This window comes from Stigmatopora argus, chromosome 10 (assembly GCF_051989625.1).
Source record: "Stigmatopora argus isolate UIUO_Sarg chromosome 10, RoL_Sarg_1.0, whole genome shotgun sequence".
NCBI classification, from domain to species: Eukaryota; Metazoa; Chordata; class Actinopteri; order Syngnathiformes; family Syngnathidae; genus Stigmatopora; species Stigmatopora argus.
In genome coordinates, this window is record NC_135396.1 from 12,803,436 (window position 1) to 12,817,403 (window position 13,968).

The following is a 13,968-nucleotide window of genomic DNA, read 5'->3' on the forward strand; positions in this document are numbered from 1 at the left end:
ATGAGATGGTAGAATTTAATCTCGTCAGGACTAGTAGATTTAGGCAATTGTTAAAAAAAGATGATTATTTTTGTTGCTGACAAACATCCACTTTAGGTTTCAGCGCATGCCGTTAACTGTGAAAGAGATGACTGAATTATGTCAGAATTTAAAATTGACAAACAAGACAAACGTTTCTGAGTATATTTCTTCAGTGGTGGTGTCAGAAATGATGAATTTATGAGGTTTACTTGTTCAAGCCAGACGAAGTCGGAAATTACTGTAGGCCTGGATGTAAAATGTGCGGCCATAGTGTCCACATATTATCTATACTAATAGATTTCTTCTCCTTTACAATATTTCTGAAAATTTGGTAAGACATTTTGTTTTTCGCTGGTCTTTTCATTTTCTCATAAATATATATTTTTAAATTGTTTGATTTATTCATTCATTCATTTTCTGAACCGCTTTATCCTCATTTGGGTCGCTAGGGGTGCTGGAGGTGAATCGGTGGCCAGCCGATTGCAGGGACGGACAACCATGCACACTCACACCCATACTTAGGGGCAATTTAGAGTGTCCAATCAGCCTACCATGCAGGTTTTCGGAATATGGGAGGAAACCGGAGTACCCGGAGGAAACCTACGCAGGCCTGGAGAGTACATGCAAACTCCACACAAGAGGATCTTGCATACTCCATTTATTCATTCATTTTCTGTACTGCTGTGCCCTACAGCGGAGTGGTGACCAGTCTAGGATGTAGTCAGCCTTTAGCCCGAAGTCAGCTGGGTTAGACTCCAGAAACCCCCACAACCCTTCCGAGGATGCGCGGTATGGAAGAATAAAAAATGAATCAATAGTTTAGATTTTTGCTCCAGCTTTTGTCTAAAGGTGTTTATTTTATATTTTTTAGAGGATAGTTCTACTTCATTTCTGTTTTTTTTCCCATTAGCATTTTTTTTTCATATTATTAATTGTCACTGCCTTGAAACATCATTACAATATTGGTCTAAGTAGAAATTTCTGACCTACTTAAGCTTGGAAAACAACATTTTTTTTGTTCTTTTTCACTGTGTCCACTTGTTCCAGAGTGTGAAACGGACAGCAGGTAATTAATTGCTGGCTTCCCTAATGTGACAAATTTGCATCTATGTTTCACTTTATCTTGATATTTGTCAAGCTGGCACATAGTTACTTGATTTTTATTAATGCTGTTATCACCTAATGTATTTTGCTTCCTTTGTTTTGATATTGTAGATAACAACTTATTTGTAGTCGAAGTCTGGAACTGAAAAACAAAGGAAGACTTCTGAAGACTTAGTACATACTATGAGTAACAGAATATTAAGTCCACCCAGAGTACGTCAGATTACCTCATAGTTTTGGCAGTTCCGCATCTTTGAAAAACATCTGCAGTAAAGAAAAGATTCCGCTTTGACAACGCCTTTCTATAAAATGGAATTTGAATTTTTAAAAGTTTTCATGCCACATGGCAGTGATTTTTTTTGTCCAGTTTTGGTCTTTCCTTCATAATTGGCTTCTCCTCCGTCTTATTTTTCACTTTTTTCCCATTTCAAATGTTACTTTCACACCCCTCCTCTCTTCTCTGCCTTGTTGAGTCTGTAGCACTCTCTTTCTTCATTTGTCCTCGTTTCACTCATTCCATTTTCTCACTCTACGCCTTGTTCTTTCTGTTTCACATAACACAAGAGCTGTTCTTCTGTGCTGCCTAGTTGCGAAGACAGAGGGAAAGAGAAACGAGTCTTGAAAACACTCAGGAATTTAGCAAATCCTCCAGGCAACATGACATGATTTAAACCACACCATCTACTATAGAAATGAAAAGAATGCACATATCGCATATATCTTTGCATGGGGTTAATGAACAAAAAAGGTGAACACTAGTGCAACACAGAAACAGTGCGTTGTGTGTTTGTATAAATACAGGATGTTTAATCTCTTCCATGTGGTTGGTCCATCTGCTAAGACTATTATCTACTATCAGCCTTGAGGACACAGGTTAGACCAGGCCCATTATCAGTTTGGCAGGGTCTTAAACTGACACCGTCACCAATAACACAATAGCCATCCGCAAAAATAGACCATTTGCTCTTGACCTCTACAGAGCTAAGAGAAAAGGAAAGCAGCACAAGTGACAGCTAGCACACCAATGACCCAGTTTAGAGTCGAAACAGGCACAGTTGCAAATCTCATCAATAAATGCAGGAAAGCATAATCGGCAGCCTAGAGTAATCTGCCTTCCAGTTCTTGCTCAAAGCATACCAAAACATTCAACCCTGTCTGACTCACCTGGGGTCCATGGCATCCCCCATCTCACTGCAAGAACTCATCGTAGACGCAGAAAGACGCAGATGTGACAAACCGACGTTTGGAAATGAGTAGCTGTGGCAGCAACAGCAGTGCAAAAAAAAAAGATGAGCGGAGGAAGGAGTGTGTGATGATATTGCCGCTCAGACTGAGGAGCGGGGATGAGAGCGAGCGCGCAGCCAGAGAACCACACCTCTTCTTAAGAGATTAACTTGGAAAAGGAGCCTTCACCCAGATTTACAGATGCAAGTAACCCGGATACAATCAGGAGTGCCCACGAGCCACATGAGCATCTGTTGTTTAGATGTGCAGAAGGAAACAAATACTGCACAGGCGTGTGCACGCTCACAGCTGTGCTATAAATAAATGATAAATCAATGTCTGGCCCAAATCCTGGGAGTGGGGAAATACTGGAGAAGCAGGATAAAAAATAAAAAAATAAAAAGAAAGAAGAGGAGGGGAGTGGTGGTGACGCGAGTTATGGTGGGTGCTGACACAGTTTGCTGCACTCCATCTGCTCAAGGCACACTGGTCAAGAGTGCAATAGGGGAGAGGGTGAGATGTGGTGCTGGTATTTGAGAATAAGCGCTGGCGGGGGGGCATCAGGCAAAATAAAAGGAGATGTTAAATCTCTTGACAGGGTGCAGGAAGGCAAGTTACAGCAATACAGCCAGTTGGAGCATTGCAATTTTCCTGGAATAACTCTGAATTTCCATGTCATTTATTTCTATTTTTGTTGAATTTCTCACTCTGGCTGACAGGTCGCGAACACACTTTCTCTGCAGCTTGTGTGTGTGATTAAATAGCGATACCAGATAATCTGACATGATTTGAATAGATGAAAATCACGCCATTGGGTGGAAACTTACAAAGAATAACTTTCAAATTGATGAAATGAAATAGGCTGACTGTTCCCATGGGCGTTATGTGAATTTCGTGTCTGAACAAAAGGTTAAAGGTCCTGTAAAGTCAAATTGAAATGAGTAAATTGTTGGATAGGGCAAAGTAAAGACTGTTATTCAAAACCCTGACCATTTTGAGTGACTAAAAAATTGAGCACATGTAATAATGGTTTAAAAACGACATGCACTGTCAGTTTTAGGATTCTGTAAACATGTCCATGGCAACTGTCAATCAACTACCACCACTTGCTAACATTAATGCGATTGATTTTAACAGGGTCCAGTGTATTGTTGATTTTTGCGTAGATGATTCTCAAAGTCAGCTGAGCCAAATCTCTTAACTCTTTTTTGAGGCAAAAAATAATGATTGCCATGTTATCAAAATCAAGATCACAAACCCATATTCAACTTCTAATATTCATGCAAGTTGTATTTGCTTGGCTCCAGTGCTGTGACTAAGCCAACAAGGAAATGAAAGAAAGGGGGGTATGATGAAAAGTTCTTGGAATAGAGCACAGGTCCAAAACCGCAGCAACAAAATATGTGGTCGCTTTTAACGACTTTTCAAAGCAACGAAGAAAGGGGTCATTAAAATGTGATGATTCAATAAAACCAAGTCTACGTATATCTAAAACAGTATACTGTCACCCCACACAGAACTCCTCACGCATTGTTCATTAGTTTCAGCCTCTTGTTGTAATCTGTGCCTGACATTATATTTAGCTTTCTTTGTCTCTTCATGTGTCTGTCCTCTCTGCTGAATACATATATTCTCAACACTCAACAACTACAGCAAAAAAAGATGATGACTAAACACCACTAGCGAAATGATGGAGGAGTGTGTGAGTGTGCCCTCAAGTGGCTTCTGGACACAAGCACACAGTTGCGCAGCTTGTCAACTGGATTACATGGTCAATCGCCTTTCCATCGCAAAATATTTGTATGTGTGCATGCACACGTGTATGTGTGTGTTACTTTTAGTGCTAATCGACATGGTTAGCCTTGCATGAAAGAGCTTGGATGCCTATTACCGCTGCATGGCAACCATGTCCCATGGCAACTAGTGAATAGTTGCAAAGACGGGGATGCCCTCAGTGTATATGTTATTATATTTTGTTTTACAATAGGAGTAGAGTGACTCCAATTTCTAATATTAATTTTGTTTTGTGTGTTCTTGATGATTTGGGGGAAGAATTGGTGTATCTGGAAAAGAGGTAACAAAAGTTTCATAAAATGAATAAATAAATAGAGTCTAGTCTATAGAGATGAGGTGATGAAGGAGAAAAGTATTTTCTCTTGCCTTGTTGAAGAAAATGGTGAATGGGGAATAGAATACTTCCATGACAGCAGGCTCTGTTTGTGTACTGTACAGCAGGGGTGTTGGACTCAGTTTGGTTCGCGGGCCACATTCATGCCAATTAGATCTCCTGTGGGCCGGGCCATTTTAGATATAATATTTAGATTTTTTTTAAATAAATGGATTGAAAGAACTGGATTAAAATCCCTGAATATTCAGTTTTTTATAGATCTAAAACAATGTTTATTTTAGCTTTTTTTAAATATATTTTTAGATTTTACAAAATGATTTTTTAACTAAAAACAGGAAAAAAATGATTAAGAAATTACATGTATTGATTTAAAAGGGGGAAAATCAGGAAATTTAATATACATCTATACTCTTCATTTTAATTTGATCCTAAAACAGAAAGTCGGCACTCATGATTTACTTTCCCGGGCCACACAAAATGATGCGGCGGGCCAGATTTGGCCCCCGGGCCGCCACTTTGACACGTGCTATACATTATGAACCTGTGACACGCGCTGCATACAGAGCATCAGACGTGAAATGGAAAACAAATTCATTGACAAATCTACTGCCAGCTACTCAAAACTACATATAAAATAAAATTATTGCAGTAAAGGCATACAAACACAACAAAACAGTGGCTTGGAGAGTCAGACTTGCTAATGAGAAAAGAACATTAGGGGGGAAATGACAATAACGTCAGGTTGTTCCTTAGATTCGAAACCATTTACCCAAACAGAACAACTTTTGACATATACTCAGTTGGAGGGTGCGTCTCAGCAAATTTCAAAGTGTTGACCGTCAAACAACACATTCATGCATTATGTACGTATATGGATGCAAAGCAATTATATACAAGGCCATAAGCCAGAAATCAATAGGCCTTAAGAGCTTTTTACATCTGCCTCTATCCGTCCTTGGCTGAAAAGTGCCTTTCTATACACAAAGAATAGGATGATGACACCGACAGGATCCAGACGTCTAGAGCAACACTCAAAGCATCTAACATAGTCAGTTTCTTTTTGGGTATGTCAAAGGGAAATCTCCAACACATTCCCAATGATGAAACATCGACTCTATGCATCTGTTAACTAAATGTCGACATATCCATCTGTCTGTCAGCCTATTTGCCTCAGTGGCAACAACCATCTGTCTACTTGCCCTCTAATCTGTTAAAAAATGCAGCATGTTTCGCACACTGGAAAGCTGTCTTTTCCTTTTCTAGCTAGCAACATGACAAAAAGGCTCCTCAGATCAACCTGTAGTAACAGTAACAAACTACGGCACAACAAAAATAACTGTATGATTTTATATTTATTGATCGATACATTATTTTTTGTACTAATGAGGCAGGCGGCGCATTGGGTGAGTGGTTAGCACATCGGCCTCACAGTGGGGGACTTGGGTCCAAATCCAGGTCGGTCCACCTGTGTGGAGTTTGCATGTTCTCCCCAGGCCTGCATGGGTTTTCTCTGGGTATTCCAGTTTCCTCCCACATTCCAAAGACATGAAGGGTAGGCTGATTGGACACTCAAAATTGCCCCTAGGTATGAGTGTGAGCGTGAATGGTTGATTGTCTCCTTGTGCCCTTTGATTGGCTGGCCACCGATCCAGGGTGTCCCCCACCTCTAACCTGAAGTCAGCTGGGATAGGCTCCAGCACCCCCCGCGACCCTAGTGCGGACAAAAAGGTTCAGAAAATGAGGAGTAGAAAAATTAGGAATACAGTAGGTGTTGTTATAGAGAATGGATGATTAGGCTATGTTCAGAGCACCCATTTTTAGCCTAATTCTTTTCAGTTTTATGTCTTATATTTTTAGTTGAAAGGAACCACACGAGAATGATTTTTAAAAAATCAAAACCTATGTGTAAATTGTCTCCTAGCATATAATTGGAAAACGTTGCATCAGTATCTATCATAATTTTTACTGTGAGTCAAAAATAAGTGATAATTTGGCAACAATTGTTGCCACTGGGGGAAAATGGGTTAATGCATAAATGAAATTTTTGTAATATCCAATTTTTTTGGTGTGAACATTCAGACTGCCGTTCTCCAATAGAAAATATGCATACAAAATCACCACCCACTATGCATTGAGCAAACCTGGCATGCATGTGCCCAATTAAGCTGTTTTGATTAGACCCATTCTCCTCCTTAAATGGCTCTTTTTATTATAAATTAATTTTTCGGCTCTCGTCTGCTCAGCCCCCTATCACAAAGGCAAGAAACCCGCTATAATAGGATCCTTTAAGTCGCCTTTGCAATGTTTCATCCTCTTAATACTTTTTCACTATAACACTTCACTATCGCACCACTGCTCTCCTCTTTCTATGTTGCCCTCTGAATGTCTTCACAAGTTATCCGTTGAACTGTGTCCTCAGACCGCAATCACATCAAAATAAACCCTAATCAATGTCTGATATTGAATCGCATGCAAAACTAAAAGTGGTCTAGTTTGTGAAATATCAGATTCCTTGTGACCTGGCTCACTTGAATCACATACATTGTATGACTCAAATGTCAAAAAGGAACATTGTGACTCAAATCTAAACTTGTATGTCATACAAGTTTAGATTTGAGTCACTTCCAGATGCAGTCTGAACATATCCTTTGTAACATTCATAACATCCCCACCTTGTGGACTTCTTGTGTGGCTCCAGTTTCTTACCTAGGTCTACAATGTCTTGTGTGTCTTGTGTCTGTCTTGATCCTGCAAATAAGAAATTTCCCGAATACGGGACGAAATAAAATTCTAATCTAATTTAATCTAATCTATTCTTGAAGGAACCTTTCTCATAGAAACAAAAGTTGTTTTATATTAAACATATGGAGTTAAGTCTGAGGTTATCAGAACACTGACTAGCCAAAGTAAAAGCATGTCAAAAAGGAACATCGTTTTTTAAAGTTCTGCTGTCTTCGACACTTAGAATTTGAATATTTATAAAGTCAGAACATTAACTGGGTAATTAAACCTTTGATTGCCTTGGATTTGCTGGGCTCATCGTTTTTAATTTGTACTCACAAGCAAAAAAAATGAAGAACATTATGTATAAAGCAGGGTAATAAGTGTTATATTATTATTATATAAAAACGGGGTGTCGGACAAGGCAATCCAAAACAAACTACAACAAACTATGTTTATAAAAATGTTAAGACCATGGTGAATAATAAATGGGGGAAAATACATTACAGAAGGATCAATATCTCCTGTATGGGAATCTTGCCTTATACTCCAGTGCATCATATTTGTATATTTTTCCTCTTCATTGTGTATTCTTTGGCTGGTGCAACTTATAGTCAGATGCCACATACATGGTAAGGTGAAAAAATACTGAATACCAATTTCAGAGCATGAACTGTTCAAACGAAAATCACAATCACTGCATACTTTTCTGTACTCTTTTACTAATCACCTAATGTTCTACTCTGTTAGCTGTTGAATTCATTGGTGGGTTACATTGCGCCACACAGTAATGATGTGCTGCACTATTTATGTAGATTATGCTTCACCAACCTGCCCACACACTACCATTCCTACATCATAGTGTACTGTACTGCTTGAAGGGGGCAGGTAATGAGTGGGACATAGGTTTTCACTGTTAACTTGTATTTTGCTGAAATTTCTGCAATAAGTATTCCAATTTGGAGTTTCTAGTTCCAAGAACTTCTACGAATAGAATAAAATGGCACGTGGCAAGTTCTTATTGTGATGACAAATTATTTACACAACTGAAGTGATGACCCCCATGCAGATCGGGTCATGCAAACAGAAGAGAAACAAGGGGGGTCCCAGTGTGGTTCTATGAACCACTGAAGCTAAACTCAACCATAGTCAATTTTGACAAACACAGAAAATTAACCATGTAACCGTGTGCGGTCGATTGGTCGCCGGTCTTTTGGTCGCCCCGACCGCGACAACGGGCGACCAAAAGACCGGCGACCAAAAGACCGACATCCAAAAGACCGGCGACAAAACAAGGTAAAACAACACGGTCTACGCATTAATAAAAGCCAACAATATCCATGAGCAGTTTCACTGAGCCGACGTGTGAGTGTATAAGAGTTTGTATGTACATACGTTGTCCCTTTAAGAAGCTACATCAGTCAGGGTCTTAACAAGTTCTCCAACAAAAAACAATAAAAGTCAGGGAAATTTGGAGCTTTTCTTTAGCCTAATAATTACTAGGGCATTAAGTATGACTAAATAGTAATTTGCAGTTTGTATTTAGGGAATTTGAGCAACATTTTAAATGGTAATTATCACTTACCTTCTGGGCGACCAAAAGATTGGCCACCAAAAGACCGGCGACCAATCGACTGTGTACCCATGTAACAATCCTAAAAGGGATTTTGTATTACAGTGTAGGCTCACTTCAACCCTATCATACTTTGAGTGACTCCTCGCTACACAAAGATGTCACAGTCAAAAAACCTGGCTCAGTGGCCTTGTTTTCTTAGAACCACGTGACGACACAAAAGAAAGGGATTCTTTTGCACCCTAAATGAGTGTGTATGTGTGTGCAGTCACTGGAGATTACAGACACGCACTACAGATGGTCAGCGCGTCTTGTCTTTTCACCGCCACCACCATGAAGAAGAATGGCCAGCGGTGGGCCCTCCTTCTTTTCCCCCTTTCTCTTTTATCAGCACGTGTGTCCGTCAAATGGGAGCGCGTGTCTGGGACAATGGCTGCCAGACAAAGAACCCGCCTACCCCCCACTATGATGCTGAATAGGGGGGCACGTGGGCCTTGTCATTGATGGAACAATGCACTGGAAAAGAGAGGTAGAAGGGGCGTGTGTTGGTCGTGAAGTAAAGCCTCCTTATGGCTTGCAGTTTCACTTTTAGCAACTTTCAAGTGAGATCATTTGAAAAGGTGATCATTTCTGAAGAGGATGTCGTTAAAACCAAAAATTCCATTACGGGACCGCAAGCATTGTTTTGTGTTTATGCCTCTCCCTCATTGACAGTTGGACACACAATAGTTCTTATGTGGATATCCATTTACTATACCGTTCGCTAATCTATTGAATGTAGATTCATTTCTTGTGTAAAATTCTAAAGCCAAATACATTTTAAAGAATAGTATATTGGCCCATCTTTGCACCTGCCAAATGGCAGAGTGCATGTTTTAATAAACACACATCACTAACTGTTTACCTGGCATAAATTACAGGTTTCTAATTGTATTGAACTTGAATTATTTAAACAATTCTGCACAAAACCTTCCCCCCCCCCAAAAAAAGTTAACTTTTTTATCGATAATTATGAAAATAAATATGAATAGATATACTACTACAATACATATTTTGTTGTGTTCTTTGACATGACACACATTTACAGTTATTCCCTGAATAATTGGAATATTGAAGAAAGGTTAATTTGCTTTGTTCATTTAAACTCTTGTTATAGTTATAAATTGAGTTGAGTTTGATTTATTTAATTTAATTAGGAACAGCACATATTAATGAACATATTTATATTCATGTTAATGAACATATATGTAAATATGTAAGATTGTAGCCGAGGGCTAATTTCCATTTTTATTCAAGTATTTAGTTTCATTTATTTAGTTTTGTAAATGCACTGTCTCTAACTGAATAGTGTTAAACTTGAATAAAATCTAGTTTTATAATATGGGTGTATTTGCATCATTATCTATAGCAAGATTATTACCGAGCCGACTTCAAGGCCGTGCAATAGAGTGCCCGAATGTCTGTAAGCATAGAAAGAACATCTGAAAGCTTCTGCAAAATGTGATCCCCTTGCTAGTCGAACGAGCGTCTTACAGACAAAATCACATCCTGGGACTCTGACTGATAGCTATTGGATTCCTCCCAATTTTTTACTGTAGAGGTCAAGGTGCCTGGAGCAAAGATTTTGGAACAGCTGGACTGAGTCTGCAGGCTCATAGAGGAGGAGCTGGGGGGAGTAGATAGAAAGGGCACAGAGAATGAGAAGACATGGAAAGCCAGGCAGCCAAGCAGGCTGCTGACAGACTCTTTTGAGGCAGCAGCTGGTTGGAGAGGCGATCTCACCAGCTGTGCCTCTGCCTGACCTCTATCCACACCTCTCTTTAGCGTATTACCAGCCCCCCAGAAAAATACCATCCCCCTCTTCTTTAACCAAATGTAGGCAGACCCATTGCACCCTCAACCATCTGTTAATAGGAGGAGAGTTGTGGCCCACGATTGTGTCATAACGCACCCCCCTTCCAAATATCTAATCCTGCAGCACCATGTCTCAAACAAAATCCATGTAAGTAGAATTATTCTTAAACTGACTTCTCTGATCACTGAAGCCTGAAGACGTGTTTCCTGGATAGATCACAGTGATTCAAATCCTCTGAGTAATATCCATATTTGTAAGGGGAACCAGAGCAGAACAAAATGATATTTAATGATACAGAAAAAGCACTAGACCTAACTCCCAAGGGGAAAGGTTTTTTCACATATACTGTAATTATTTGGTTACACACATTACCCCTGCACAAAAAAATCTACGCATGTAAACAATGACTGCAAAAGTCAGGGAAAGGATGCTGTAATAGTCCTACACTTATTCATTCATTCATTTTCTGAACAGCTTATCCTCACAAGGGTCACGGGGGCTGCTGGAGCCTATCCAAGCTAACTACAGGCATCAGGCGGTGGACACCAAGAATCAATCGGTGGCTACTCAAACCAGACACTTAGAAAAATAAATTAAAAAGTAAAAAAAATGTAACAATACTAAATACTAGAGGATGTGGCTACCTGAGACGTACCATTAAACAAACAGGAAAACCGTAAAATTTACTGTCAAATGAACTAGAAACTACCATAAAAATCATTTTTAAACTGTTTTTGTTTGTTTGTTTATTTTTATACAGCAAAGTTTAAAGTGTAAAAGAAATAAAATCACTTTTTTTGCCCCTGCAATGCAAGTTGTTAGAGGGGCTTGATTTAATCTGTGAGGTTTTATGGTTCTGAGATTGTGGGTTGTGATCTCAAAAGTAAGAGTTTGCATGCTCATGATTTAGTACAATGTTCCAGAACACTAGGTTTTTCAAAACATTAGACTTTTACTGCCATTAGATAAAAAGGAAAATCATGGGAAGTAAGGTATTGATCCATCATCCCTAAAATGCTGACCAATAGCCTTGTTACACTACATTGTAAACAATATTGATAGCACTTAATTTGTTTCTTTCTTTACAGCACTTAGCTCTTTAACAATCTTTTTTTCACAAGCAATTTTAATCCATTGTTTCTTGATGACTTGAGGATTATCTGTCAATATGGATTGAACGGTGACTCAAGTAATTAAAAGCTTTCACCAAAAAGACAACTCTTGCAACCCTGACATAAAAATCAACTGATCTTAATCAAAAGACACACCGATTTATTAAACCAGACCTGCAGTTGTTATTTCCCAATTTAAATTCAATTTTAGTTTAAATTGAGACACAAATCAACAGGTGAAACCGTTTGTCCCCTTTGGCTGGTTTGACAGAATCAGTTGACATCTTTTTATCATTTAAATGTAGGTGTGTAATAAAATACAGTGTGTGGTATAAATAAGGTGCCAGACAGGTCTTTAAATCTGTTTTGTGTAAATTTGCCTTTGCCAGCTGAACTAGGAAGAAAATATGATCATTTGCATTATTTTCAATCGAAAAATTCTTCAGCTGCAAGGCCTCCTTTCCCCATGTATTTGCCCTCAGGGGTTAGCAGTGTGAATATTGAATAGGGACAGATTGTATGGCATAACACAAGACCTACATACACTAAGGCAAATCAGGGGTCCAGATAAACTTTTACTGGAAGCACACCATCCCTTAACCAGATATATTTCAAGGGTATGCTATATAAAGCTACTCGCAGCAATTGTTAAATTTCCAAAAATCTTTATTTTATTACTGTCAAATACTGCAACAGTTCATTTGCGCATTTTCACCAACAACTGATGAGAAGTAGACATTTCAAGGAATAACAAGATTATTCAAGAATAAAAACTAAACATTTGCTGGTTGCAAATACTTGGGGGTGGATTAAACATTTTGTTGCATTGTCAGTTTAAGGGGCAAATTATAGTCAGAGATTTGCCTGAAAATGGTTTACAAGGTTTGTTTTTTTAGTTCCACAAACATATCCATGATTTTCACAAGTTTTCAAAATTGACATTGAATATGAATATATATCCCATGATCTGAGATTGAAGCTTTATTGTATTTGCTGGAGTTTTCTATTCTTCTGTCAGTTCGGGTTTAGACAGAGAACTTTCTTATAAACTTTCCCATTATTTACAATATGTTAAATGGCCCAAGAGGAATGATACATTTCTTTACTACAAATAGTCATCGACAACAGCAATTATGTATATTTATAGTCCCTGCTCAGCAAGACAATGACAGAAAAAAAACTGTCTTCCTCTAGTTTACGCATCAAATCAGGGGTCATCTGGTATCAGGAACTATCCCCACCCTCTATATCCTCAATTCTAAGCGCTAACCACACCCACTTGACCCCCCTCTCTTAACCCCACACAAGTGAAGACAGAAGAGTCACAAGAAGGATGCATGCAACTCACCCACTGAGAATGACATGTGCTGGAGAGCTGAAGGGAGACAGGCAACACTAATCAGACCATAGTGTTCTAATTACATCACACAACCTCCTCACTGTGTCACACTGCTATCGCTACTATGTAGCTAAGATCCTACGAGCAAATCAAAAGAGGGAGTCAGCTTTGTTGTGATCGCTCACTAAGGCTTTCCTGGTAGAAGCAAATATGAAACTGACTTTTCAAAGAAAAAAAATCACTTAATATTCCTTTATGGGAAAGGGTGTGACTTCACAGCACAGTCAAAACTGGGAAAATGATATGAGAAATATCATGTAGTGAATAATGATGTAAAGTACTTGCAACCTAATAGAAAATCAATGTTACTGGAGCTTTCAGATCTAGAAATGTCCTGGCGGTGAGAAAGTGGCGCTCGTAAGAGCTGATCTAAAAAGGCCACATTATTTCACAGTGATGGGAGGGGCAAACAGCTATAATAGTAATAATTGCATACTGTGTAGCTGTCCATGAGTTTTTATTCAACACTGATCACCTGTGGTTTTAATTACATGGCATGTATGCAAATACGTGACCAGACGTTTCGTCGAAAGACGTTTGGTCGACCGGACGTTTGGTCGACCGGACGTTTGGTCGACCGGACGTTTGGTCGACCGGACGTTTGGTCGACCGGACGTCCGGTCGACCGGACGTCAGGTCGACCGGACGTCAGGTCGACCGGACGTTTGGTAGAACTGACGTTTGGTAGAACTGACGTTTGGTAGAACGGACGTTTGGTCGCCGGGTTCGCTCGCTGTCAAATTATGACAGAGAGTTTACTTTTGATATTTTGTTATTAGATATTTAGATATTAAACTCTCTCTGTCATGATTATAATTTTGAGAGCTGGTT

At 39.1% G+C, this 13,968-nt stretch overlaps 1 protein-coding gene across 8 annotated transcripts in view; it reads right to left on the minus strand.

Annotated features, from left to right (window-relative positions):
- numbl (NUMB like endocytic adaptor protein) overlaps nt 1-13,968 on the minus strand; it is a 48,332-nt gene that overhangs the window by 23,522 nt on the left and 10,842 nt on the right. For 2 of the 8 annotated variants that reach the window (XM_077611052.1, XM_077611051.1), the window contains exon 1: nt 2,290-2,757. The exons of 5 other annotated variants lie outside the window; for them this stretch is intronic. In XM_077611052.1, the coding sequence (XP_077467178.1) occupies nt 2,290-2,330 (41 nt within the window). In that variant the 5' untranslated portion in view covers nt 2,331-2,757. Of the gene's footprint in view, nt 1-2,289; nt 2,758-13,968 lie in introns of those variants that run through there. One more of the 8 variants, XM_077611059.1, reaches the window with a different exon arrangement.